Below are 26,736 nucleotides of genomic sequence, written 5' to 3'. Positions count from 1 at the left end.
ATCACTGGTCTACTTCCTCCATGCAAATGCGGAATGAAGAAACATTTCCTGAAACGGCCGCCTCACAGGCACTACAAGAGGATGTTGCAGAGCGGCACAGACAATGCCCACGAGTTGATCCCAGCTGTAGGGACGCCAACTCCACTCTGCTCAGTACCGGAGGATTATCACAGCCTGGCCGTAGACCATGTCTCTTGTGGACACCATCAGGCAGTGGGATGAGGGAGTAGCTGCTGCTGCTAAGAAGGATTGGGCAGCTGCTCTGAGGGTGTTCTCTGAGATAGGGGAGAAAAACTCAAAAATCTTCTTCAATATTGGCTGCCTCCACTTGAGCTATGAAGACCTGAATGCAGCTGAAAAGGTAGGCGTGTTGTGACAGTTGTATTATCTCTGTCATGTGTCCTCACTTCAGGGATATATTTTATGCATGACCATCTACACTTTGCAGGCTTTATTGTTTAGATTCCACATATTTTATGACTGTGTGTCTTTTATATTCAGGAAGTACTTAATGAAACATACAAAGCAGCTTTTTGTTTGATAAAAGTCCTTGAATGAGAGATTTTAAATAGGGAAGTGAATCTGAAAGGCTAAAAGAGTTACTTTGCTTGTTTATTTGGGTGTAATGTGTTCCCAAAAGAACAAAAACGAACACAAAATTAAATATCCTTTTGCTTAATACCCCTCCCCACCCTCGAAACAAAAATAAAATAAGAAATCCACTGCACATAACTTCCTTTTTCCTTATCATTCTGACTTCTCTAAGACCAAAGGGTACATGATAAATGAGGAAATGTATTCCCTCAGAAACTACGCTTTGTTTTATGGTCTTCTGCACCTGGAAACATGTGTTTTCTTGTCCCTCTTCTCAGGCTTTTGATAACAGTATCTGTAAAGATGAACACCTGGCCGTGGCCTTTTTTCAGAGGGGGATCACCTTTTACAAAAAACAAAAGTAAGTCTGTTGGTACTCAGATCAAAAGCCTAATACAAACCAGTGGGTGTGAATACCAAATACAAAATATAATACGAGAAAAAAACAGCAGCATGGATTTCCATCGTATTAAAGAAGACTTAAAGCAAGTAAAGGTTTGAATGTGTTGGTGAATCAGGAAGACAGATTGTGATAGACTTTCTGTAAGTATTGGTACATGATGTTGCATTATCCCATGACATTGTGACAGTGTATTAAATGGGATATTACATGAATAATCCCTTCATCCTTTCTCCCAGCTTAGTGCCATTACCACAATCCTGTAGTTTGCCTTTGACTGGATGTGACTCGACTCATCTTTTCATAATGTCCCCTGACTTAGGTTTGAAGAATCTTTAAGTGACTTTAAAAAAGCCTTCTCAGAACTACGTGGAAATCAGTTAATCGACTACAAACTGCTTGGCCTGAGGTACAAACTGTATGGCTGTGAGGTAAGGACTCAGCACAGAGCTTTTAGCACATCCTTGTAGTATAATGTTGTGTGGCACAATGCGGGATGTAGTCAGGGAGGTCTCTGCACCTATTTAAGCACCTCGGGTTCTCCTGTTCTGAGCGGGCGAGAGAGAGTTTTGATGAGAACTTGGAGTGTTTTACTGGCTAATCGACCAATTTCCGTACAATAACCTGATAACGAACAAAGTAACCCACAAGCCATCAGCCTGACGTTCCTCCAACAGAGTCCGTGGCCGGCAACCTGAATCCCGGGACATCCCGTCTCACACCCCCACCGTGTGTCACAGTAATAAGATAGATGTTTCATATCGGTAGTGCTCTTCTCATTGTAAGTGGAAAACCAAGTGGGAAGTTATTCATATCTACAACTAACCCCCCCCCAAGCATCACAAATTACAAATCTTCACAAGTCTTTTCACAATATGCTAAATATAAAACTAGTGGCATAATCTGACTCATGAAGAACAAGGAACAAAATCAGATGATAATTATATCTATGACACTCAAATTTGTATTCCTGAAACTGAACTGTAGCCTACAGAAACTGGTATATGTTATTCCCCCTACGTGGTATCAATAGTTTGCCTCTGGAAAACCTTTTGCTCATATGTTTGTCATGGGATTTCTCTCAATCAATCCCAAAGCTTACTTAAAAAAATGGAAGTCACAAGAGTCTGAGGAGTCTATGTTGGTGTCTACGGTTCCAGACTTCTTACCTCATCTGTGTTTCTCCCACAGGTCCTGCACAACGTGGCGCTGGTACATGCTCAGCTGGGAGAATGGGAGAAGGCCGAAGAGAACCTGCACATGGCGCTGAACCTCAAGACGGAGGCCAAGCACAGTCACATCGACCGAGCACTGGACTCCATTCTGGTCAGCAATTTTGGTATTATTGAGTTGGTGTAGACTGGGAATATTTAGCTCTGACACTTCTGCAGATTTTAAACTTAAAAAATGGGGTGGTAAGTAAGCTATTCCAGCTTAGCATAGATTTAAGCAAAGAGATCTGAAGGATGTATTTCCTTTTGGAAAGCTGTAAGCTCTAGGTCTCCCTAACAGCTGACGTCTTTGTATGTTCTTCCCTGTTGGTTTATTTCCTGAGCAGAAGCAAAAGCTTTTCAGTCTGGTGGAGGTGACTGTGGGGGAACTATTCAGACCCAACAAGCAGCACGTCGCCGAGCTGGATAAGAAGGACTACCTGGGCAAAGCCAAGGTGAGGGGACCATCCCTAAAGTAATTGTTTCATGAGCTGTTGAAACTGCAATATGGCTCGTCTTCAACATCTCCCTCTCTCTGGTTACTCTCTCTATACAGTATATGGATGGATGGTATCATATCTTAGATTCATTTCGAATCTCTTGCAATAGCACTTGCTCTTTAGAAACACTGAAAGTCAAAGCTGTGATTTCTCACCTTGCAGGTCGTGGCATCCATCATCCCCAAGGATGAGTTCTCTGGGTTCGCTCCTCTACAGCCCCAGGTGAGTCCACACCCTTTCTCTGCACTCTTGACTTTTTCAAATGATTGCTCAACTCGGACATTTCTAAATCCACCAGTGCTACAGTAAGTGTTGGGAGCTGCTAAAGATGGTGAAACACCGTCACTGCGAAGATTAATAAATTATTGTGCAAATAAAGTAAGTGGTCATGCACAGCGTAGTCGGCTTCCCAGAAATCATGACGAACAATTCTGAGCAGTTGATCAACATCTTGCGAAGATGTGAGTCTAATGGAAATGTTTGGTCATTTAATACAATTTAGAAGCAGACTATACGGATCTGATCTTAGTAAACACACAACAAATGGTCAGCAGTCAGCTTTCCAGGGTTGTAACGTACTATGGGACCAATGTGACATATTTACAAAATAAGAATGAGTATTCTTTACAACAAAACAGGTGGAAGAAGCTCCTTCCAGGCCCAAAGCCCCTGAAGTACTGAGGTAAATATTCAACAAAATCCTGTTACCTGCTATCAGCCCAGAAAGGACCTAGCTGCATACATATTCATACAAGGTTTACATAAATAAAAAACTACCAAACAAATGAACGAACAACTAAAGTATTAATGTCTCACTGATCGCTTTGAAAGAGATGGAGGAAATTGAAAGAAAAGTGAGATCCTATACTGCCCTCTGCTGTACAGTATGCAATAAAGGAATATGTTTACAGGCAAAAGTAATTAATTTAAAAAAGAGGAATTAGCACAGTGTCAATGACAGATGTGTTGAAAGATGTCTCTTAGTGAGGAAATATTAAAAGAACAAACACAATGTAACTGTTTCATGACTTCCATTGTGATGTATTGGGACTGGCAGTTGAATTTGCGGTCCTTTTACTGTGACTAGCTACTTATGCAGCAAATAATGCAGAATGATAAAGGAAAAAGGCACAATGGTGATTAACACATATCTTCATGACATAAAGGTGACAAGACCCTGAATTACAAGTAATGTTAAGGGCAAACTAAAGGTCAGAAGCTGTTGAAGCCTGCAACTGGATTAAGTAGCAGTACAAAAACATTGAATACTCATATATGAAGGTATCTAATAAAGCATAAACATACTTGATTGAAGAGGGAGACACTGTCCCTTTGTCCAAATGTCCCTCTATACCTGTGTCCCTCTGTGCAGAGCCCTGGAGGGGGAGCCCCACCGTGTGCTGTATGAGTTCCTAGCCGAGACCCCTGATGAGCTGCCTGTTGTGCCAGGAAACATCGTTTTTGTGCTGATGAAAGGCGTGGACAACTGGGCTACAGTGGTCTTCAATGGGAAAGTGAGTGTACCTGCTGGACTGATTGGATATTCATTTCACCTACATCTCTCGTGCAAAATGAAAACATATACAACAAAAAGGGAACAAAGATCTTCTATAGAAAATCTACTCAAACTGACAGAATATGAATTTGATATCAGGAAGTACAAAACAGAGCAGACACAGACGTAGCAAGTAGAATATAATAGGTATAATCGGACAGGATTAAAACAGGAAAAAGGTGCGTTTATTGATTTTAAAATGGCACGTCTGATGGCACCGTTTTCTGACCCTCTCCTGTTTCCATAGCGGGGACTTGTTCCTTATAACTTCCTGGATCCCGTGGTGTTAACACTTACATCAAAGCAAGGACAGGTAACTTTTGTGGACACCTATATTTCAATTTCTCTTCTAAAAGTATCAAAATATGTAAAATTAATACCTGTGCTGGTGGTTGTATAGGAGGGGAATCAAGCTGAAGACATCCCAGCGCCCCCCAGAGGAGAGCCCCCAGTCAGACCAGTGCGGATGACAGGTGAGCTACAGCAATGGTCCACCAGCAGCTTGAAATATATTCTTGCATTTATGATTGAATTTTTATCATGTTTATTAATTATTTCCTTACTACAGTGCTGGAACCCTCTATTCCAGGATTACCAAAAAAGAAAACAGACAAGCAGGTATAAAACTCACCTTGAAACCATTCATGGAAAATCAGTCAAATGTAAAACTTTGTAGTTCTATGTGAATATGTATTTGACAAGAAAAAGATGCATGCAAAATACAAAAACACAACTATTGCATTCACTTTTGCACTTGTAATTATTGTTGAAATGTAGTTGCAAATATTTCAATATATATTTATAAACAATTCCTCTTGGGTTAAACTAATGTAAACTGTATAAAGGAACATCAAAGTAAAGGGCAGACCAACTGAAAAACAAAAGGTTCACTGCCTAGATTGTAAATGGTTGTATTGCTCAATTGTTTGGAAGCAGTTGGAAAGAGAGAGAGGACGCAAAATCTGCATTGTGAAAGTGCACTTCACATACACCATGGCCCTCTCCCTGGAGCCAGGACTGCCATACAGCGTTGTTCTGGACAGAGTCTGCAAGAAACTGAACCAGCCCACTGGAACAATAAGCCTGAGGTAAGAACATAAGTTTTACAAACGAGAGGAGGCCATTCGACCCATCGTGCTCGTTTGGTGTCCATTAATAACTAAGTGATCAAGGATCCTATCCAGTCTGTTTTTGAATGATCCCAAATTGCCACATCGCTGGGGAGTTTGTTCAGATTGTGACGCCTCTCTGTGTGAAGAAGTGTCTCCTGTTCTCTGTCTTGAATGCCTTGAAGCCCAATTTCCATTTGTGTCCCCGGGTCCGTGTGTTCCTGCTGATCTGGAAAAGCTCCTCTGGTTTGATGTGGTCGATGCCTTTCATGATGTTGAAGACTTGAATCAAGTCCCCACGTAGTCTCCTCTGTTCCAGGGTGAAAAGGTTCAGTTCCTCAGTCTCTCAGTAGGACATTCCCTTCAGACCTGGAATAAGTCTGGTTGCTCTCCTCTGAACCGCCTCTAGAGCAGCGATATCTTTCTTGAAGTGTGGAGCCCAGAACTGTCCACAGTATCCAGATGAGCTCTAACTGGTGCATTGTACAGTCTTAACTTGACCCTAGCATTCTGTTTGCCTTTTTTTATTGCTTCCCCACATTGTTTGGAAGGGGAAAGTGATGAGTCCACATAGACTCCTATGTCTTTCTCATGCATTACTTCTTCCAGTTCTATTCCTCAAGTAAAAACAGAAATTACAAACTGCAAGAGGATGACATTGTATTGGAAAGGCATTGAATGTATATATGTCAACACGTCAACAATATGCATGTTATTTTTCTTTAGTTACAAGAAAAACGGAACAGACAAAGTGACTCTGGATGCGTCTGAAATGGAGAACGCTTGGAGAGATGTGCAGAACGGTCGTCTTACCCTTTGGTGCGAGTCGATAGAGGTGGGATTTGTTTTCAATCCTGGTTGAAGTTTAAAAAGTTACAAAATACAACAGAACATTCATATACACTTTGTAGTGTGGCCATACCGATTCCAATTAAAAGCAAACTTCTTTTTCAAGTGAAATGTTTACTTTGTATTAACTTTCCAATTAATTACAATTCTAGAACAAGGAGAACATGCCAGAAGAAGATAATCCCCAAGTAGTGGCCCTGTATTCCTACGAAGCCTCACAACCCGAAGATTTAGAGTTTAAGGCAGGAGATGTCATCAAAATCCTTACAAAAGGTGAGTATGTTGGGCTGAATAGTTATGTAATACAGATGACGATTTTCCCTCTTAATTTGGACATGTCCAGCAGAGCATTTTAACGTGTCGGAGCAATTTCCGGTCTTTATTTTATAATCCCTGGATTTGGCCCATCACTTTCATCATATTAAACTTTTTTCATTACACACAACCTGTCCTGGCCTAAAAGTGCATTCCAACATAGAAGAGGATGTTCAATATTAATTTATTAAGAACTGACATTCAATTTAATTTACCTGTAGCCAAGCAAATTCTTGGACGATCCACCTAAAAAACAAATGAATAAAAATAAAGGATGGGAAGAAATTTGATGAATGAATGAACAAATTAAGGCATAATTACATTTCTCCACCCCCCCCCCCCGACAGTGACTGAAGACTGGTACGAGGGAGAATGCAAAGGAAACGTGGGCCTTTTCCCTGCTGCGTTTGTGAAGCAATACGCCATTGAAGATCGAGTCATCTGACATCTACGGGCCAAGCTGACCTTTTCCTCTTTTCTTCACGAAAAAAACAATTTATTGCACTCCACTTTATTGTAATGGAATTGTCCATATACCTAGTATGCAACGTGAGCTATGAATTAAACATTCGCTGTATGTGAAGATTGCCCTTTTCTTAAAACTGCTTTTTGATCAATACAGACATCCTTGCCTTCAAATACAAGAGCATGCAACAATTAGACATCACTCTTCAAGAAGCTGATTAGGAGCACGGTACCAAATAGTGGTGGCACTGGTATATTTGACATGGTTGTAATACATTTCTAGGACTTCCCTAAAGTCCAACTTCTGTTTCAAGCAACTTTGAGGGATTCTTCAATGGTGATTCACTAGGAGAGAAAACAAGGCAGACAACTTTTAGGGAGAACATGGTTTACTTTATTAAAGGCATAGCCGATTCCAGCAATTGCTGCAGAATGTCTTGCACAGAAAGACAGAAAACACAAAAGCTTAGAACACAAACCAATTTCCGATGAGAACCCCCCCTCCCAAGCCCAGAACGGGAGCGATGGTGGGGGGGGGGGGGGGGGGGGGTCTTTCCCAAAAAACACGAAACATTCCGAACACCATATTCTCATGCAGAGGTTTTAAGTGATTCTCTCCTGGTACCTGAACCGGGTAACTGGGACATGGTTCTTGGTATGAATTATTAACTGTGCCAAGTATAATTCCCCCCCGCCCGCCTCCCCTCCCACCCCCCACATAGGTATAGTGCTGTACAGTTTGAACACTGGAATGTTATAGCTGCCCAAAATGCAGAGTATCCTGCACGTCATTTCTAGAAGGTGTTACTGAGGTGAACTTCCCAGTGGTTCGAAATGTTCAATAAATAATGATCTGATTTTAGTGGACACAGCACAGCAGGGAACCTAGAATTTGCCAAGCCATTATTATTATTACGCAAGTAAAGCCAGATCGTTCGGAGGTCATCTCCACTTGTCTCAGAATTAAGGTCGTTTCTATGTACACCTGAATATTTTCCAATCAGCTCTGCGACTGTGACTTCTGACCAAAATTAATTTGTGCCAGATCTCTCGCCCTCAAGAACACTCGAATTAGAAGCGAGCTTTAGCGAAAAAGAATAACTTCACCGCGGAAACAAGACCGTTAATTCTCAGATCCCCCTTTTGTTGAAAAAACAAATTCTCTGTATTCTCGGACCTGATTTTCTGCTGAAAGGTGTTTTCCGGACCTTCGCCTCGACATGTCCCAGCATCCAGTCCTTTGACTTTCTCATCTCAATTTTTTTTTTTTTTTTTTTTACATTTTGAATGCAACACGAAAAGCACAATCACACAGCAAGTAGACGCGTCATTTAAAGTTTTCTGTTCTTAATAAAATGTTTCTTTCCTACATGAAAATAAAAAGTACTAGCTTTCCCTCATACATATATGATATTCAGTCTTCTTTTACCCTTTAAATATGAAATAAAATGTATCCTTTGCTGCCTAGACTGTAAAGAAATAACCATCATATATATATTTTCTTAACCCTATACATCTGTGACCTGTTTGTTCTGAATCTGTGATAAAACTAGAGAATGTCACCATTAATTACACTTAGACTGTGGTTTCTATAGTGGCTGGGAAGTGCCAACCTGACTTACTTTATTTTAATTTTTTTAGGGCAGCTCTTAAGTGCGCAGAAGCACTCACTCATAAGTCTTGCCATCAACCTTACCATTTGCTCTCGGACTCGGCTTTGTGCCCCATATTGCTGAACCAGCAGCTTTGCTGGACCCATTTGCTTGTTTTTTTTTCTTTTTCTTTTTTTAAAGACAGTGCCAACCATGATAAACAAAAAACAAAAGAAAGAAAAATAAAAACTACTAACCAGGCACAAAGAAAGCCACCTAAAGCTGCTTACAAACTATTAAAAGAAGGCAGAACATGAACTAAATAAAGAGTCAACCTCTCCATAGGCTGTTAAGCTAGAGTAAAAATGTATAATCAAAGAATGCAGGGAGGGATGGGGCAGGAGGAGGAGGAACATTTAATATAAAACCCTGTCAGCAGTTAACTGCATTGTAAGCAGTAAATTATAGTATTTACCCAGGATTTTTTAAAGCTAGAATTGCTACAAAACAAAAATCACAAAATACAGTATTTAATAATTGCGATCTCTACTGCAGCTATTAACACTAACACCTAGATCTATTTTTTTTCTTTTTAAGCTAATGTTGCAGTGAATTGTGAAGCATCACTTACACAATGCCTTCCTTTCTTTCCAGACTGGGAGATGCCCCTTTTAATTAAATACATGTACAAAAGCATCTCCTAGTGCCCATCATTCAGTAGACAGGACATCGCATTTAAGGGGCCACCATTTCTACATTCAGATCATCACAAGCTGTTGTGTGTTAGGTAGAAATCAAGTGTACTCCTATTACTGCAATGATAAAGACGTTAATATACTCCATTTTACTTTTTTTTTTTTTTTTTTTTTTTACCCCCGGCGAAAGCATTCCTCAGTTCCAAAAAAGAAAATCAAGACTAACAAAATCTGTCTTTAACTTAACCAGCCCGCCCGCCCGCCTTCTTCCACCTTCTTCACTTCTCTATACAGTCCGACAGTCTGCGAGACTCGTACAACGTAGAGAAAACAAGAGTAGGCTCTGTGGATGAGTGGTGTTACGTAACTGAGTGAGACGGATGATGGTCCTTCCCCTGGAGGTTGTCAGGAAGCATGATAGTGTTCAGATTTTCATTTCCAATGTAGAAATCCGTTGGTTTGCTCAGCAGCAGCTTCGTGCACACTCAGCGGCTTGGTGGAGCTCTTACGGCTCTCTTGTCGCAGAGACACGGAGAGAGAGGAGAGGGCTGCCACCCGCATCGGGGGACCGTGTGGGTTGTTTACTGCGAACCCAACATGCCGTTAATTCAGTGGAGCTTGGTTTCACAAGTTCTGCCGTCCGTGCCTCTCAGTGTGGTGGGTTCATTGTGCCGTGCCCCCTCTGCTGCTTCTGCTTCTGTTGCATCAGCAGCTGCTCCAAGGCTGAAGGTCCGGGATGCATCATCGAGCTCGACCAGATCGACTGCGGGGCCAAACAACGCACTCGTTAGAAGTCGCCAGTGCTCTTTCGCCATCAACTGAACACATGACCTGCATGCTATTTTAGGTTAGAATTGCAACATGACAGGAGACTATCCTAGTTGTATGACTTAAGGCCTTTGCACACTGGATCCCATGATGCATCTGGTGTGGTTTTAACAGATCAAATGTGCTTGATGGCTAAGTCGTTTCAGATCTAGTGTAGACCGTTATGTTACGCACGATACTGACTATAACCTGAGGCAGTGCTCTATACACGATAATGATTAGGAAAGGCAACAGAAAAAAGTAAGTATGATCTACATATTCAAATCCAACACTGAAATTAATAGACGGTTCTCCCATACCTTCAGACTATCCAGGAGGACAGTGGAGGAGTCTTCCATCGGGGATTCCTGAGCCGCCCAGGTGCTGCAGGGCGCGCTGCCTTGGTGCCAGCTGTTCTCCGAAGCCGACGAAGATGCAGCCGGCAAATAATCCAATCCAAACCCGCTCACTGCTAAAGGCGAGATGCAGGATGAATTAAACGTGATGGAAACTCATCCACACATTCTGAGGTGTTAATCTGTAGAATTATACAGCACGCCAAGAACATCCCCACAGTTTAGAGATTAATTTTAACTGCAAAATAAGACCATGACATCTGCAATGCAAACCTTAAGACATTTATATTCATTTGAGATAGCACCTTCTATACATTCCACTAGATCTTTTCAGTTAAATATGCACATCCATAGATTCCTAATGATTCGTAACTCCCCAAAAGACACCCATAATATAGATATCCTGAATTTGCTTTTCATACCCTCTCACAACACTAATTAGTAATGGTGTCCCAGAACTTTAAATATTTAAAAAATCATGTTAATGCGATACATTTTACACATAACTGATCATTGTGTTTCTTCAGTAAGCAATACAATAAAGGTGTGAGCATCTACCTGACTTCTCCACCTTCCAGCGGTCAACCATCCTCCTGTCCCGGCTGTCGGGGGTCCCTATGGCTCCGAAGGTGGAGAAGGGGATGGAGCTGTGATTGTGCGTTGGAGGGGAAGATGGCAGGCTGCTGGGATTAGAGGAGTGAGGCGACTGGCTAGCTGGCGTCGAATGGTCTGCGAGGAAAATGAAACCGAGGAATAAAGAGAAATGAATGCAAAATCATGTTAGTAAAAGAGTAAATAAAAAGCCTGTATTACTGAACAATTCCTGCAATATATACCTGAGCTGGCGGGCAGAGATGGAGACCACGGAGTTCCTTCAAAGAGGGAGTAGAGAGATGGCTCCTGGTGCGCCAGTGATGAGGGAACGTCCGGCTTTGTGCTGGGTGCCATATTCTTGCCATAGGCCTCGCTGAAAATGCTGTTATTCTGATAGTTCTCCTAGAGGAGAGAGGAGGACCAAAATGTTACAGTGAAGCACTGCTACAAACCAGGAACATTTTAATAGGACTAGTTAATTATCCATGTAATCAAGAACTAAAGCTCTCCTGCCCATGCAAAAAAGAAAATGAAAACAAGCTCGTCTTTAAGAAATGCAAAACAAAACACTCAAATTAGCCTAGGGGTTGAAAGTGAAAGTGGAAGACACCTGTTTAGTGGTTATTCCCAAAACTCTACCTGAAGACGTTTGACAAACTGCTTTACTTGAAAATGTACTGTAAATATCAAAAAGGTATCCGTCAGTTTCCTCGGTCAACTGACCTGAATTGAAAATCCAGACAAAGAAAGAAGAGAAGAAGGCTGAGAAATCAGCTCGGATGGTCTGTCGAGCCTTGACTGGTTTGGCAACTAAAGAAGAAAACAAGAAGTACAGGCTTACTAACCCATAGGAACTGCATGGTTTATTGTGCTGACAGGATACTGTTTCCGGTATGTGCATGTTAAACACATAATAGAAAACAAATGCAGTTAAAACCCTGACCATAATAATCTACACTGAAAATATGTAAATCTCAAATTGATCAAGTCAGTAGCTCTAAGGGGATTTTATTTGATAAGAGAATAAACTAGTGTATTCGCTCACAATGTTTTTTTGCCTCGTCTCTCCAGGGGAATTTCTGTACCACAGTTTCAGAGAAGCAGTACTGAAACTACTTACATTTCCCACCATACACAATGCAGTCAGGTTTTTCCCTGTACAGTAACTCCACAACAACATTGTATGCTTTTAAACTGACCGAGATAAATGTGTGTCAGGGTTACTGAAAGGGCGTTAAAAACACACACATGCTTAAAAGGGATAGAATATTTAGCCAGAAAGGGGAAGATAATCTACATACAAAGATGTTTCTTCCAGGAGCAGTGCTAAGAGGGCCAGCCAAGGCCTGGTAGAAATCATGAGGCTTAGTAAAGGCCAGCTCTTCCTCCTCCTCAAAATCAGCTAGACTTTTTAACAGGTCAGGAGGCAGGAGAGTAGAGTTCTTGGTGTCCTAAAGAGACATGGATGGAGCAGAAGGAAAGAGGAAGAGAGAGAAGCAGAATCAGCTAGTAAGAAGAGCAGAGGAAGCAGAACAGGCTTGAAAGTAACAGGATGTTGTAAACGGGAGACACGACAGAGGATGAGATGCAGCTCGTAAGGATGGGAAGAAGGAGAAAAGCCTATGGAGTCTGGTTGACAAATGCAACTGGATATACATTTTCCCCCTATAGCCATAATTTACATAAAGTAAAAAATAACCGAGACAACAACATATCCATAAAGCAATGATGACTATATCAGAACCAAGTTAAACATTTATATATGAGCCTTTGAGTGGATTTCACACACAACAAAAGTCTATTTTCACCCATGGTGAAAAACTAAATGGCAGAAACAAGACAGTAGTGTTTGGGATGATAAAAATATTACCACTACCATAACAGGCTTAAACCGAACAATTAGCTTTTCAAACCTTGTGACAAGGAAAAATAAAATGTGCAAAGGATTTTTAAAGTATTGTAACAATGCAAAGGGTTATAATAAACAGAAGAACTGAGGAAAGGAATAAGGTTAGTAATAAGTATGTTGTGTGTTGAACTGCTTTACAAGAGTCTTGAATAATGATGCACAAAATGTTTCTTGCATCAGTATATCTTGAGGGAAAAAATAAAATAAAATCAGTTTGTTTTTTCAATACATTCAAATAGTTATTTTTATGTTAGTTTGCCATCAGATAAAAGGAACAGACTATATTTTGAGATTTAAAATGTTAAAAAAACATTATCTAATGCATTTAACAAGTAAATCAATCAAATTGACCAATTATTTCCGCTTTCATAAAATAGGCTGAAAATTGTATTTCTCTGCCAAAAATTACTTCTTGGAGATTGAAAGTGTTGAGAATGTTTTATTTGGATGCCCAAAGTCCAACAAGATTTCAGACACAGAGAGCAGGATCAGAGCCCAGAAATGGAAGATCAAGTCTGAAAAAAGCAGTGACTTTTAAAGAAAAAGGGATAGAAGCATTGCATAAATACCAAAGTCACATTGAATTCGGACTCATTTAGTTCCACAACAAGACTAGGTGGGATTTAACAAGAGCACCAAAGTCAAACAAAAACAGAGCCTCCTTCACCCGCAAATTTATTTCCCAATCTTGATTTTACAAACAATTCCTTATGGGGAGTGTAATTAACTAGACGCATTCGAGCCCAGCTCATTCGACACTATCCACATAGAGACAAATCAACGAATGCTTTCCATGTGCCAGATATGTTTGCCATTCATTTCTTGCCAGAGAGTTTGGATAAATCACTAGAAAACAATGCAACTGTCCTTCGATTTCAAATGTTAACCATAACAGCCCGTGTCCGTCTTGCAGGAAACACCATTTGAAGGACCAAATAGTTGATCATTTTCACTTCTCAAATAATAGATTTGCAAGGCCACAAAGACTGGTGCATTAGAAATAATGTGGCCTTACATTCCCTAAAACGTTTATATGAAAAAAGTAAATCCAAAGTATCTTACCTCAAAGGATGGCACCCTCGGTACACTGTCCTGATCCGTCCTAAACACCTGCTGACGTTTGACCAGGCGCTCGCTGTTGACTTGCTGTCCCATCATGCGATACGGAGGATCCCAATAGAAATCCTGCACTTTCACATCGGACGCATTCTGACCGAAGGGCTCGACAGGGAACTGCTTCATTTTCTTGTCTATGTTCGCCTGCTGTTGAGGAGGCATTTGGACTGTCTGCAGGGACTGCTCCAACAGCTTCAGAGGATCCTGAGGTGCCATGTAAAATGGCTGCTTCACAGGCATCTGAATTGGCACCTTCTGCAGGGAAGGCTGGGCCTGGTGCTGATTCCACAGCTGGCTGGACTGATCTGCAGCTTGCATGTACTAAAAATACAAACAAAACCATCTTTCCTACAACTGAAAAACAATTTGGAGAGAAAGTGTAAATGCATTTTCCAAATAGATTTTGGAAACCAGTTATTTCTGCTGTAAGAACCATCATTGACAGGCTACATCTTCATTATGGCACATGGCAGGAAAATGCTAAATATCTTAAAGGCACCCAGAAAGTCACGTCATATCTTTTTGTGCCATTAAACTCACCTGCTGCATCCCGGGATGGTGAGGTGGGCTTTTCCCCAGCTGCGGCTGCACAGGTTTTGTTGGCGACTGCTGTTGGGACATAGCCTGGACCTGTAGCTGTGCGGAGGACGGCCCCTGGGACTGCACAGATTGCTGAGGGGGACCTGTGGGAGGCTGCTGTTGACCCTGCTGTTGCTGAGGACCTTGATTCATAGCCCCTGGCCCGGATGGCCTCTGCTGACTGTAAGGAATGTGAGACGGCTTCCCGGCTTGCACCTGGGTGCCCGCCTGGGGGTGTGAGGCAGCTTGGAGGAACGTCCCTGGAACGGACACTCCCGTAGAGAAGGTGAAGCCCGGACTCATGGAGAACGCGACAGGTGGAGGTATAACGTATGCTGGGGGTGGGAACCCTAGAAGAGCCAAAATAAAATCACAGAAAAAAGATCTGCATTAACCAGTCAATGCAAGGATTGTTTTGCTCAGTTGAAGCGGAGAAAATGCAACTTCACGGTCACCGATGTCTCAATACGAGATCCGAGTACTCCATCGCTGGATTACCTGGCCGGCTGGGCAAGGGAGGGAAAGCCCCCGGGTGGTGAATGGGGATGAACTGTGAGGCGCTGCTGGTCTGAGTCTGGGTCTGGGTGACCGGTGTTTTCCTCGTCTCAGACACAGGGGTCTTCCTTATTTCAGACTGTGCTTTCACCTTGAAGACACAATCAAGAGTGACATGAAAAAGAAAATGCTTAGAATAGTATGTGAACAAAAAGTGAGCAGCTTTGTCCGGTTGGGATTTTTTAATTATTATTTTTTTACCTGTACTCCTACATTCTGCTTTCCTGCCTCTGAAGTCTTCTCATGACTGTTCTTCTTGGTTTCATTTTTTCTTTTGTTGTCTTTTTTCTGGTCATTTTTATTGGAGGCGTTGTTTCCTTTATTGAAGTCCCTCCGGTCCTTCATCCCTTCTTTCTGGTGATGGTTTCGGTTGAGATCTCGTATCTGCTCCCGTGGTTTAATATTCTCCTTGAAAGTCACCACAGGTTTCTCCCCGCTCTCAGAGCCGCTGTTCTGGGTCCGACCCATCGACAGGACCGACTTCAGGCCTTGACTGCCTTCGTTGGATGTCTGCTCTGCGTTTGAAGACTCCTGAAGAACAGGACCGTCTTTCTCGAGAGGCTCCTCAATGACCAGCTCAGGGATGTCAGTTACAAACAGAAGTATGCCGTCATCGATTCGGCACTGAATAAGACTGCAAGAAAGAAGAACCGAGTTAATCATTGGAATACGATAGTGTGAAACACCATTACCTGCATCATGCATTTATTTTTAGTGCGGTATAAAGATCAAATCAAATTTTCTGGCCCACAGGCACGTCTGATCTCAATTTTTTGTTATTTTATTCAAATTCTCTCAACTAATTTACTGCAATTGATGACACTAAATTACAGCAGAGGAGAACTCAACTATTTAGCATTTGCCAACAAACTATTTCATTTCAGGATATGTAGCTTATGAAATCTTTGTGGGAGAAACCAAGTAAATCAAATGTTAAATGCTAAATATAAAACCACAAGAAAACAAACACATACACACCTTGGCTGATTATCGGCTACCCACTTTCCCAGACAGATCAGCCTCTGGTGGCGAGCGTGCAATGGTTGCCCTTCCCTGTCCACAACGATACCCTGGTGACCTTTAGAGAAATCCAGGGTCCTTGAGCAAGAAAGAGTAGACATACAAGTATGACAACTGCAAGGAAAAATGTGAAATTTCAGATTAGACACCAGGCTTGTCCAATTAACAGCAACAACAGAAACATACCTTAGAGCAGGTCTGAGGGCCAAAAAACCTTGAAGCTCAAATTCCTCTGGGAGGGGCGTCACTGGAAAACAAACCGTTCAGAAAACATTAGTACATATGGACAACCAAAAAAAAAAGACCGCAGCCTAAATAAATGTTTTTCAGAATAGCTACACACAAGTAGCTCTTAAAACAATTAAAATATCCTAAAATCTTGAAACAAATGCATAAACAATATCAAATTTAAATAAACTACCTGAAGCGCAGGATACATCGTCTTCCTTCGGCAGAAAGCTGTTCAGAAGTGAGACCAACCATGGCCAAATGCTGCGGGGAAAAGTGAAGAGCACACACTTTTAAAATAATAAGATCACTAAATTCTCCAGAAAAGGAGTAGTGGAACCTATTCAATGATATAGTAGTTAATCTAGGAGTCAAACCATTAACAAGCTGGACTGCAAATGGCCAGTATCTGATGAGGAAAGACTCAAGAGTAATACGTACTACTGCCTCGCATCCACCGCACTATCATGAAAAACAGTCGGTCTGAGCTTCAGCCAGTCCAGAGAAACCTTGATCGCTGGCAGGGGACACTCCCCCATTATTTCCTCATGGTTTTTATTCAGCAGAGCACGGCTGCACATAACGCCAAGAAAAGACACTGAGGAAGAGAGGGAGGGGGGGTAGATCTTAAAGTTCACATAATTAACACTTTAGCACATGAAGTATAAAATAGTGTAGCTTTTAAGTATCAAACCACCCACTACATTGTGCTGATTCAAACATAAAAACCCTCCCATAAAAGATTACACTTCAGAGTGGGAGAAAGTAAATCCGGATTCTAATTTTAGTGCTGCTGTAAAAATCCATCTGTACAACTAATGACTTTGAAAATACCTACACGGATTATATTAAACAGAAACACTTACTAAAAAGTGCCAGTAGCTGAATCCAGCTGAGCTGCTCGTCCTGACTAAAGCTGTGCTCGTCGGACTCGCTGCTGAAGTCTCGCAGGTGGTGCAGCTCAAACAGGTTGATGACTGTGATGTGAACAAGTTGCTGAGAACTGAAGGCTTTTTGAAGAATGAGTCTCTGCCGAAAGAGTTTAAATGCATTAAACGATGTATACATTGCATCTAGGCTGCTGAAACCAAACATAGAAAGTCAGCTTAAACACGCGTGTAGGAAAAGTAGACCCACTTTTGGTGACCAAATGAAGATTTGCAATTACAGTAGGGGTTTGAAAATATTGCTAAATAGAACCATGTTTACATTAGACAAAAATACACATCAGTAAAAAGAGTATGAAAGGTAATTTCTTACCATTTAAAATCACCATAATTAAATCATACATTAGATTTTCCATTTTTAATTATTTTTCAACAATTCCACCTAAACTAATGATTAGAGCTAATGTAAATATGAATAAAATACTACTTAAAAATAAGTGTTGCCTTGACTGAACAACATTCAGCTGGTTTAGTACAAAAGAGATTGCCTTACCTGAAATTGCTCCTCCAGTTTCTCCCTCAAATTGTTCAGTTTCTCCAGACTCTTGCTCAAATACACATGACCGTGAAACTTAATAAAAGCCTTGATAAAATCTGACACACTCCATTTGCTTTTGACTTCATCACGGCTACAAAACAAAAGAGGAGGATTGGTATTAGCAGTGTATATTTAAGTTAATATTTACATGAACACAAACCAAGTCATATCCGTTATTTTTCTGACCAAAAAACAGAAAACGTATTTAAAATCGAAGCTAGTCACGACAATAGATAAAATGCATGTCCATCCTCAACCTTTAGATGCTAAATATAGATTATATGCCAGCAATTGAATACACCCCCCCAATTAAAGCTTACTAAAACCTTTTTCACACTGGCACTCTTCCCAGGTCAGACTCCAGACCCCGCCAGCCCCAGACAGATGCCTGCCTCCATTGTTGCAATGAAAAGAGCAAATCCTTTCTGTATATTTGTTCAGTTAATGTAAGCATTTATTTGATTTCATGAGTAAAACCTTTTACATCTTACAACAAGAAAAGAACTTCAAGTTACACGAAGCCTTCTAGTCTTAAATCTCAACATACCCATCTATTACCACAGTGGCCTACTGCACACAGCCGAGAACATCAACAGATTTTCTTTCGAAACATGAAAACTTTTCCAGAACAAGTTATTCCATGTACCACACCTTGGAATGCATCTTTGATTGTGTGTAGAAGAATGCAATTAAACAACTTTAAATTTGGCTTGAGTTGGGTGACACCAGGTGGAAATGATGGAATATGGGTAGAGAATGCCATTGTGGGTTTACAATATGGACTATATATGCGTGTAGCCAAGTTGCTATAGATCAATGAAAACAAAGCCACATTGCCATGAAACAGCCTGGCCTCCCTTCACAATTTGAGCACTAAGATATGTATACCCAATGTTTGGGGAAAGAATCCAATTGTGGCATTGATAGATAAATTAATTTTAAAACAGGCAACCTGGGAAGGTCATGGAAAACTCATTCCTTACCTTTCAAGAGCTTTAGAAAGAGCTTTCTGCAAGTTGGTAGAAGCAGCTGGAAAAGGAAATTTAACAGCAATACTCCTGCAGTAGTAGAAAATGGTTGTGAGGTGGTCTCCTTTCGAGGAAGCTAAAATAGCCAGCTGATTGTAAGGTTGACCTACATGGGAGACAAGGAAAATAAATGACATTTTCAACTTACAGCAGGTTATGATGGGGTTCATTTATCATTCAAGACAAGTATGTCAATGTTACACCATTTAAATATTGTATTTAAACAAGCACATATTGTTTTTGTATTCAATACATCTAAATAAGGTTTACATAATTTATTGAAAAGCTCAACTTCTTAAACATTTTAGTTTAGTTTTTTTTTTTGTCTGCTTACCATTTGAGGGTACAAGTTGAGCTGCATGTCTGTAATAGGACTCTGCCTGGCTGGTTTGGTTGCGGTATCGTGCTGCAAATAAAGAAAAATACATGACCAACCCCACAGGAAAACAAATACAGATAATGTCTTATGTTTTTACACAAATAAATGCATAACTGCACATACATTAAACTCTTAAGCAGCTATTATCTTACCAATGTCCCCAAGGTGGACTAGACAATGCTGGCAGATGTAGGAGCAAGAACTAGGTTGGGGTTTGACAATGGCGCTGGTGTTTGTCTGTTTATTGCTGATTATTCCAAGCTGCGACGATTTCACCCGACAAGGCAAATCCACATTGAACACGGTACACAACTCCTGTAGTAACTGCAAGAGACGGGAGGGGAAAATGACATTGAATATGGGATTTAGTCACCAAAATACTTCACAGTGATATGAAGTACAGAAAATGTGACTGGTTGAAATTCATCCTCAATATATACTTCACTTACTTGCGTGTAGAAGCCACTAGCTGCCTCAAGGAAGAGGGACAAATTGGCCTGCACTTCACTCCGGTTAGGGTTGGCTCTGTTCTTTGCCTGACTCTGTAGTGTTGTTATTTGATTTTTAAAAGCATGGTTCCATCTGAAAGACAGACCGCATTTTTAAGATTAGCTGCCCATTGTGCCCGCAAAACTTCAATCTGTGACCTTGTTATTCCAGCGGCACGGGAGGGAAATCTGGTGGAGCTGATACATCCTAACTGAACGGGAAGCCGATGAGTTATGGCTCATATCTCCTGACCTGAACTCTGATCTCCAGGCTTCACTGGCGGAGCAACAGTTGCTGCTTGCATTTCTCAAGGAAAATTACCTTAATCTCAGGCACGAGAATATTCAGTATCATTAACGCCAATGATCCATTCTAACTAAAGAAGAATTTCCAAATAAAATCATGACTGTAGATAAATGCAGGTTACGTTTTATCGTGAACATCAACATTCCTTCAAGTGACGCCAACCGATTACACATATTGAAGCAATGGTAATAACACGTCTGTGTGAAAACTAAAACACTGCTTACAGGTCTTGCTCGACTTTTTTGTCCAGAGCATACTCCAGGTCTGTCACCAGCATTTTCTGGTATAGGTCCTGCAGTGCCTGCCTAGATGTCCAGACCTCTGCTGGACCCAGCTTTGAATCTGTGGGAACAGAATATATTCAGAAACCATCACATACAGGTCTATAACAGTTAGATGCATTTATCCATCCATATATTGAATAACTCCTGCCTTTTGTAAGTTTAAATCATATGGTTTTAAGCTGCAACTCCAAGAAGGATATCCCAGCATGATTATTTGTAATTTGGACTAAGTTTGTGTTTTCCATTCAACTCAACATTACAACTTCTTCAATAAAATCTTCATAACCAGTGGACAAAGTTTTTCCCCATAACATTGGATGGTGTTCTGCAGAAGTGAAACAGACCTAACCAATGTGATGTTCTGAAAGAGTGTAACAAGAATACTTCCTTAAAATTACTCAAATGAAAGCAGGTACTTAAAATGTACATCACGTTGTCATACATTCAGCCAACCAACATCATGTATAGAGCAACCTTCTGTAAGAAATATATATTACACATACATGTATACATATACACACATTAGAATTAATTGAGGTAAAAAGATACAGCCAACAGCCACATTGAATGTTCACGTCTCTGATAATTAGGTCTGAAGCTTCAATAAGTAAGCCAAACACTGTTTAACTGTGAATCTGGACCCCTCCGGGTGAAGATAATGTGGGACCAAGCATCTCATTTCCCTAATGACTAACACCTATGTCAGCCACCATATCAAGATAATAAACCCTTCACAAAATAATTTTTTCCCAAGATCACTGCATGCAAAACAAAATATTAAAGGCACAAAGACAAAAGTGAATATTAGTTATTCAGAAGATTCTCAAAGTGAACTGTAAATCCCCAGTCCTTGGACAGACAATCTGAGGGAATGTGTTTTACGGCAGAAGTAAAGGCCATGTGAACGGGCATGCAAGACCAATGGAATTTATGCAGCAGCCAAAAACACACCTACAAGCGCGAGAAGGGCATGCACGAGCCCGAGGAGCGTAGATGCCGGGATTGTACTTCTGCAGTGAGAAAGAAACGCAAAAAACCCAAATCAATGAAAAACATACCTGTCATGTCAGCCTTCAGGGCCTCTGCCTGCCTGTTGAGTTACAAAAGCAAAAGTCAGATGATGCGTTAAAATTTCAGTAAAATGTTTCAAACAAAACATCCACTGATTACTGAAAATATGTCAATAACAAACTAGACAAACACACTTCTACTTTCTGTAAAATAAAAGCAGGCCTAATTACATTTAGTATAAACTAGCATTGGTATTTAAATATGCAAGTAAAACCATACAAACACAGTATTTTATATAGTATGGCAGAATAGAAAGCACCAGCATTTTCTTGCAGTCCACGGGCATTTTTCAAAATTTGGAATGTGAGAAATAACCATCTCCCTTCTGACTATACCTATAAAGTTCTCTCGTGCACAATACTGGAAATGGCTGTCAAAGGAGCAACTGGGAAAATAAGATTGAAGTGTCATTTCTTTCCAATCAGCAACAGACTTTCATTTGATTTCACAGTTCCATCTAGTATACTTAAGCATTTGGTTAATTGTGAAGTGTTCAGAATAGCTTCCCTTAGAAGGTAACTACGTGAGTGTAGGTGGACTCCTGGTGCATGCATTATTCATAGATTCATCTGTCCATGCAACTGCTTTCTAGGCTGTCTAGACATCTAAATGAAAATTATTCCTATTATCAAAAATAATTAAACCTGTTTTTCTATTTTAGAAGTATCGATTACATATTTACATTCGGTAAAAAATTATCTATTGAACAGCTGGGAAATTTTCGAAAATACTTCAATTGTATTATGTGCACATGATACAATTGAAATATATTTGCAATGTTCCTTTTTTCTGTCACCTGGTTCTTATTTTTTCATTTAAGTTAAGAGAGACATTAATTGGGACAAGTTTATTACCACTCTACTTATGATGAACAAATCATATTCTGCTGTTGGGGAAGAATACTTTACCACTTACTCCGAATTACTTTTGAAATACTATGGATTCATTAAATTCCCCCATTAAAGTCTTGCTTACAGAACAGCAATCATTCATTCATAACCGGTTCACTGAACCAAAACAGGCTTGTCTTAGAAACAAACTAATATTCATGGTTTATTGCAGAAGTGGACAAAGCTATAGAACTCAAAGGCAAGTCATGTGGTTCTGGTGTTTTTGGATACAATATCAGTACTTGCGATTTGTATATTATCTTAGTTTCTCCCGCTTTAACAATAAGATATCAGGTTTTTATACTCCAAAAATGAAAACATTGATGGGGAGCGCTTCTGAATTCTAGAATAATTTCTTTCATTATGTGCAAATTCAAATTATTCAGGCCAGAGGCAACAGCAAAAGTACGGCACATGTCATATGATAAACAGTAGCAGTTTAAAAAGTACCATATGCATTACACAAACAGGGCACTTGTAAAGGGTATACAGTTATTCTAATGAAAATACCCTGATCTGATGTAATTATCTAACAGAAGTAAGCCACACTCATTGGAGGCAGAATAAAAATAAAATAAAAACAGTACAGTGATGGGAGAAAATGATAAGGTTAGAGTTCACACAGAAGATCTCGGTGGCCTCGGGAATATTAACTTTCTGACATTTGAGAGTAGTATAATCAGCAGTTCATATTTCAACCTAACCTTGCCTAGCCTGAAATATACCACAATGCACAGAATAAAGTGTCAATGGTATCTGAAAGGGGAACAATAGTGATTTACTCAAAAACATACTATGCAACAGAATGACACATCAGCAATTTCAGAATAAAGAATACGTTCGAAATAAATACAAATCTGCATGAACAAAAGGAACAAAAACACAATCAAAATGCCTTTGCCTTGCAAGCAAATTTAAACTATCACCAGCACTAGTATTTGATATTTCTCAGTACATAAACACCTTGTGATTATTTGCTTCAATACAAACTGACATTTGGACTGTGTTATCCTTACTTTCATTTGCTGTATGTTGTACTGTAGTTTTTCTCCATAAGATCTACTACAGCAGGTTGGTAGGACTTGGTATTGTAGTTTGCAACTTTTGTTTAACCTGTAAAGATAGTGGGTATTGTTGCTGAATTTAGGTTGACTTGCAACCAATATCTGCCTAATATATCCTACAATGGAAACAATAACCTATTGTAAGATTAAGCATAGAGAAGTTTTCAACATTTCTCCAGCAGAGAAATCAGAAACAGTCCAGAAATAGACACTGCTCAGGTTTTCACATTGAATTTGAAATACAGAACAGAAACACAATCGCCGGCAGACAGAATGGAAGTAGCCCACTATTTGACAGGAAACGCTCGTCTGCTGCTCCACAATACCCGCTCACTATTTCGCAGCCAACCACTGCGGCAGTTTATTATTGCAAACACTAGACGTCTGTTCCTCGAAATTGGACGGTTACCGTAGACATTTCCTTAATAAAACCGTTTTAAAACACACCAGGATGGGTCAGTAAATTAATCTGAGTGGTAAAAGACGAATAACTAATGAAGGCCTGTCCACAGCCAGCCCGGTCTCAATCCGGTCCGAGCAGGACATCACTTTCCGCGCTGGGTCAGAGCCACGGTCACTGCTCGAGCAACTGAAAGGCGTAAGTATGCGGAGAAAAGGCAAGGATTAAATGTGTTAAGAAACCTGTGGTAACAAATCAACACTTCAGCATTTTGTCGTACGCCGGCCACCAAATCACTAGGCCACAGAGGAGACTCCGTGCCCTGGCTGTGCACGTCGGAGCCCGCTGTTGACAAATCGATACCGAGCACACTGCCCTCACTTCCCCGTCCGGGCCGTTTCAACGACCAAACCGTGCCTTTGGGTTCATCCGCTCTCCCCCCCCCCCCCACCCCCGGCCACATACCTACAGATCCCACCGGGTGGCAGATGAAAGGGAGCTGGGGTTTTTCGTGTGGGCTCAGAGAAATGGGTTCACATGTGATCCCCCGCTCCCTGCGGTTCTGCCGACAGAAGCGATGCTTTATGGAGTAGCTATAGTAACTTATATCGGTCCAGCACCCAAGTCGTGAGCGGGGGCGTGAAAAAAGCTGATCCCAACTAGCAGCAGTGCACGGACGAATCCACTGTGTTTGGCTGATTTTTAAAAAAATGTAGTATCCAATACAATGCATAGATGGATACAGACAGGGTGCATGATCCCCCTTTTCCAATATCCTCTACAAGCAATCCAATTCCCCTCGCACGCCTATATGCACTGCACTCATTTCACAAATAAAATCAGATGTGTCTGCGCCCGGGTTCACAGTCTGCACGCTTTTGCGTGGTTCATTCAAGATCAGATGCATGCTTTTTTACAATACGATGGCTGGGCTCAAACCGGGATTCACTTGCATCCCGACCCCTCGCTGGGTAGTTAGTTTCAGCTCGTCTGTGTGCGTCTAGCAGCTCAACCCAGAGGGGAAATTTGCACCTGGCTCTCCATGCCCATTTGCCCCCTCGAAAACAGAGCCCGACTGCTGCTCAATTATTCATTTCCTCCTCAATTCATTAGGCTTACATAACACCAGCGCCCGCTTCATTAAAAAGCCCTTTCATGGCCAGTTTAACAAGTAATCATGCTAATTACCTGTCATAGACGGAGCCCAGTCTAATGACAACCCGTCTCCATTTTCCCCCGTACAAGCGAGCAAAGCGCTCACTCTGGGGGGGAAATGAACAGCCCCAGCCGTCGTGGAGGTAAAGGCGGTGTATTTACCGTAGGTACTGGGCGCAGAGGTTCATCCTGCCGTGTCCCCGGCTTTAGAGAAGGACTGGTCCAGCAGAAGCAGCAGCGACTCCCGGCGCCATATTGTTCCTCTCTCCGTCACCAGCAGCGGCCAGAGCGGACAAACTTACCATCTCCGGGCTCCGGGGAGGGGAGGGGAATTTGAAACAAAACCGAGAAGAGAGGGCACACACTCGCCCGCCTCCGCAGTCACGATTACCCCCACTAGAGGACGTGAAAGTGTTTGCTTTGCTCCCGAAACGATGCGTCCCTTTCCGGTTTTATTTATTGCTTTCTCGCATGGTTCATCGCTCCAGGTCGAAAGGGCTGCAGCTCGTCCTCACGCTCCCGGTCAAAAACAACCCGATCTCGGCTGCTAAAACTGCCTGCTGCTGCTCGATCCCTCCTCCCCCCCGAGTGCTTCACAGACTAGGAGAAGTTGGGGAAACTGGCGCCATTTTGGCTCAAGCGCAGCATTTGGCTCCGCGGGTAAACCGGGGAGGTTCGAGTGGCCAACATGGAGAACCTGTAGGCGCAGTTTCTTCATGTCATTCTCTACCATCCCCGCCCATTTGTATGAGTCAGGCCGCAGAAGGCCCGGCGGAAATCGTCATTACACATCTCCGACATAACTCTGACACCATAAATGCAATTGCGCCAACTAGTGTCTGCAGACATGTCGCCGTCTACCAGAAAGGGAAACCAGCTTAGGCACCAGCTACCAATTACATACTGAGCGTTGTTTCAATCACCGATGTATCCACCGCTGACAACTGAACTGTACTTATAGATCACAAGGTGGCGCTCAACGAAGTGTTGTTAAAAAACTCGGTGAGCCACCAGACTCCACGACATAAAAAACCACCGTAAACATTGTGGACAACATGGCTGCCAATTGTGAGTCGTTCAGCCTGGACTGCGTGGGACACCACATTGAATATATTTTAGTAGACGTGAGCAATGATAAGAATACATTCTATGCTTTAAAAAAATGTAGACAAGCATGTGCTATTAAACGATGTTTTATAAATAACGTCAGCAAAGTACAAGATATTTTAAAATTAGGGGGAAAAAAAGAATATAAAAAATAGATGTTAAAATCAAGAAATTGTGATTTTCATCCTGTTGTCCAGTACAGTTAGGCGAGCTAAAAATTAGGAGATCAGCCAATAGCATAAGGCGCTGTAGGACGCAGACAATGCTAAACCTACGCATATGTGCCTGATATATTACTGGATATGTATTATTTTTATGGTTGCATGGAGGTAAAAATATCAGTAATAGATTGTAAACATTGTAGTAATAGTATAACAATTGTCCCAAGATTGTAGTGTGATGTACTGTGGTCAAAATACAGTAGAGCATAGTGTGGTGTAGCATTGTAAATACTTGGTAAAGTATAGTTTACCATGGTAAAAAATATATAATAACAGTGATAGTGTAGTGTAGTGAAAGTGTAGTGATACAGTGTAGTGTGATGTAGCATAAAAAGATACACACAAAGACATACACAGACCATATGGGCCAAAGACTGCACTCTTGTTCCCTACGTACCCCTCCCTGTC

The 26,736-nt window shown here is 41.2% G+C and overlaps 2 protein-coding genes across 6 annotated transcripts; one reads left to right on the top strand and one right to left on the bottom strand.

The window, feature by feature from the left end:
• The first annotated feature begins 89 nt into the window (after positions 1-89).
• Positions 90-7,116, top strand: ncf2 (neutrophil cytosolic factor 2). 2 transcript variants are annotated; one of them, XM_066691979.1, is made up of 15 exons: positions 90-361; positions 873-955; positions 1,317-1,425; positions 2,186-2,320; positions 2,553-2,660; positions 2,868-2,927; positions 3,344-3,387; positions 4,078-4,219; positions 4,508-4,573; positions 4,661-4,733; positions 4,829-4,878; positions 5,197-5,348; positions 6,096-6,204; positions 6,371-6,491; positions 6,881-7,116. In XM_066691979.1, the coding sequence occupies exons 1-15, from the start codon at positions 188-190 to the stop codon at positions 6,976-6,978; spliced, it is 1,524 nt and encodes a 507-aa protein (XP_066548076.1). In that variant the 5' UTR covers positions 90-187; the 3' UTR covers positions 6,979-7,116. The 2 variants fall into 2 exon arrangements, with proteins under 2 accessions (XP_066548076.1, XP_066548075.1); XM_066691978.1 differs by having other exon boundaries at positions 5,194-5,348.
• A 253-nt stretch (positions 7,117-7,369) lies between these two features.
• On the bottom strand, positions 7,370-25,683 carry smg7 (SMG7 nonsense mediated mRNA decay factor). 4 transcript variants are annotated; one of them, XM_066691974.1, is made up of 23 exons: positions 25,163-25,683; positions 21,479-21,510; positions 20,361-20,478; positions 19,791-19,923; positions 19,494-19,665; positions 19,297-19,368; positions 18,918-19,068; positions 17,890-18,025; positions 17,316-17,478; positions 16,891-17,047; positions 16,643-16,713; positions 16,408-16,468; positions 16,180-16,299; positions 15,403-15,835; positions 15,145-15,292; positions 14,608-14,996; positions 14,014-14,388; positions 12,344-12,493; positions 11,766-11,852; positions 11,285-11,444; positions 11,007-11,177; positions 10,413-10,564; positions 7,370-10,048 (listed from the first exon to the last, which is right to left on the bottom strand). In XM_066691974.1, the coding sequence occupies exons 1-23, from the start codon at positions 25,186-25,188 to the stop codon at positions 9,935-9,937; spliced, it is 3,591 nt and encodes a 1,196-aa protein (XP_066548071.1). In that variant the 5' UTR covers positions 25,189-25,683; the 3' UTR covers positions 7,370-9,934. The 4 variants fall into 4 exon arrangements, with proteins under 4 accessions (XP_066548071.1, XP_066548072.1, XP_066548073.1 ...); XM_066691975.1 differs by having other exon boundaries at positions 10,413-10,561; XM_066691976.1 differs by lacking the exon at positions 12,344-12,493 and having other exon boundaries at positions 25,163-25,681.
• Positions 25,684-26,736: the final 1,053 nt, after the last annotated feature.

Source organism: Amia ocellicauda, chromosome 19 (assembly GCF_036373705.1).
Source record: "Amia ocellicauda isolate fAmiCal2 chromosome 19, fAmiCal2.hap1, whole genome shotgun sequence".
Classification (NCBI taxonomy): Eukaryota; Metazoa; Chordata; class Actinopteri; order Amiiformes; family Amiidae; genus Amia; species Amia ocellicauda.
The sequence above is the reverse complement of the archived record's forward strand: the minus strand, read 5'-3'. Positions and strand labels throughout refer to the sequence as shown.

What these genes read in the sequence shown, in the direction of transcription:
- smg7 (XM_066691974.1), bottom strand. Translation starts at nt 25,188, where the DNA reads ATGAACCTCTGCGCCCAGTACCTACG. An exon ending in GCGGTGGATGCGAGGCAGTA is followed by an intron (nt 16,714 to 16,890) that starts GTACGTATTACT and finishes TTTTCCCCGCAG; the next exon opens with CATTTGGCCATGGTTGGTCT. An exon ending in CGATGTATCCTGCGCTTCAG is followed by an intron (nt 16,469 to 16,642) that starts GTAGTTTATTTA and finishes TTTGTTTTCCAG; the next exon opens with TGACGCCCCTCCCAGAGGAA.
- ncf2 (XM_066691978.1), top strand. Translation starts at nt 188, where the DNA reads ATGTCTCTTGTGGACACCATCAGGCAGTGGGATGAGGGAGTAGCTGCT. An exon ending in TCGCTCCTCTACAGCCCCAG is followed by an intron (nt 2,928 to 3,343) that starts GTGAGTCCACAC and finishes ACAACAAAACAG; the next exon opens with GTGGAAGAAGCTCCTTCCAG. An exon ending in TTACATCAAAGCAAGGACAG is followed by an intron (nt 4,574 to 4,660) that starts GTAACTTTTGTG and finishes GTGGTTGTATAG; the next exon opens with GAGGGGAATCAAGCTGAAGA.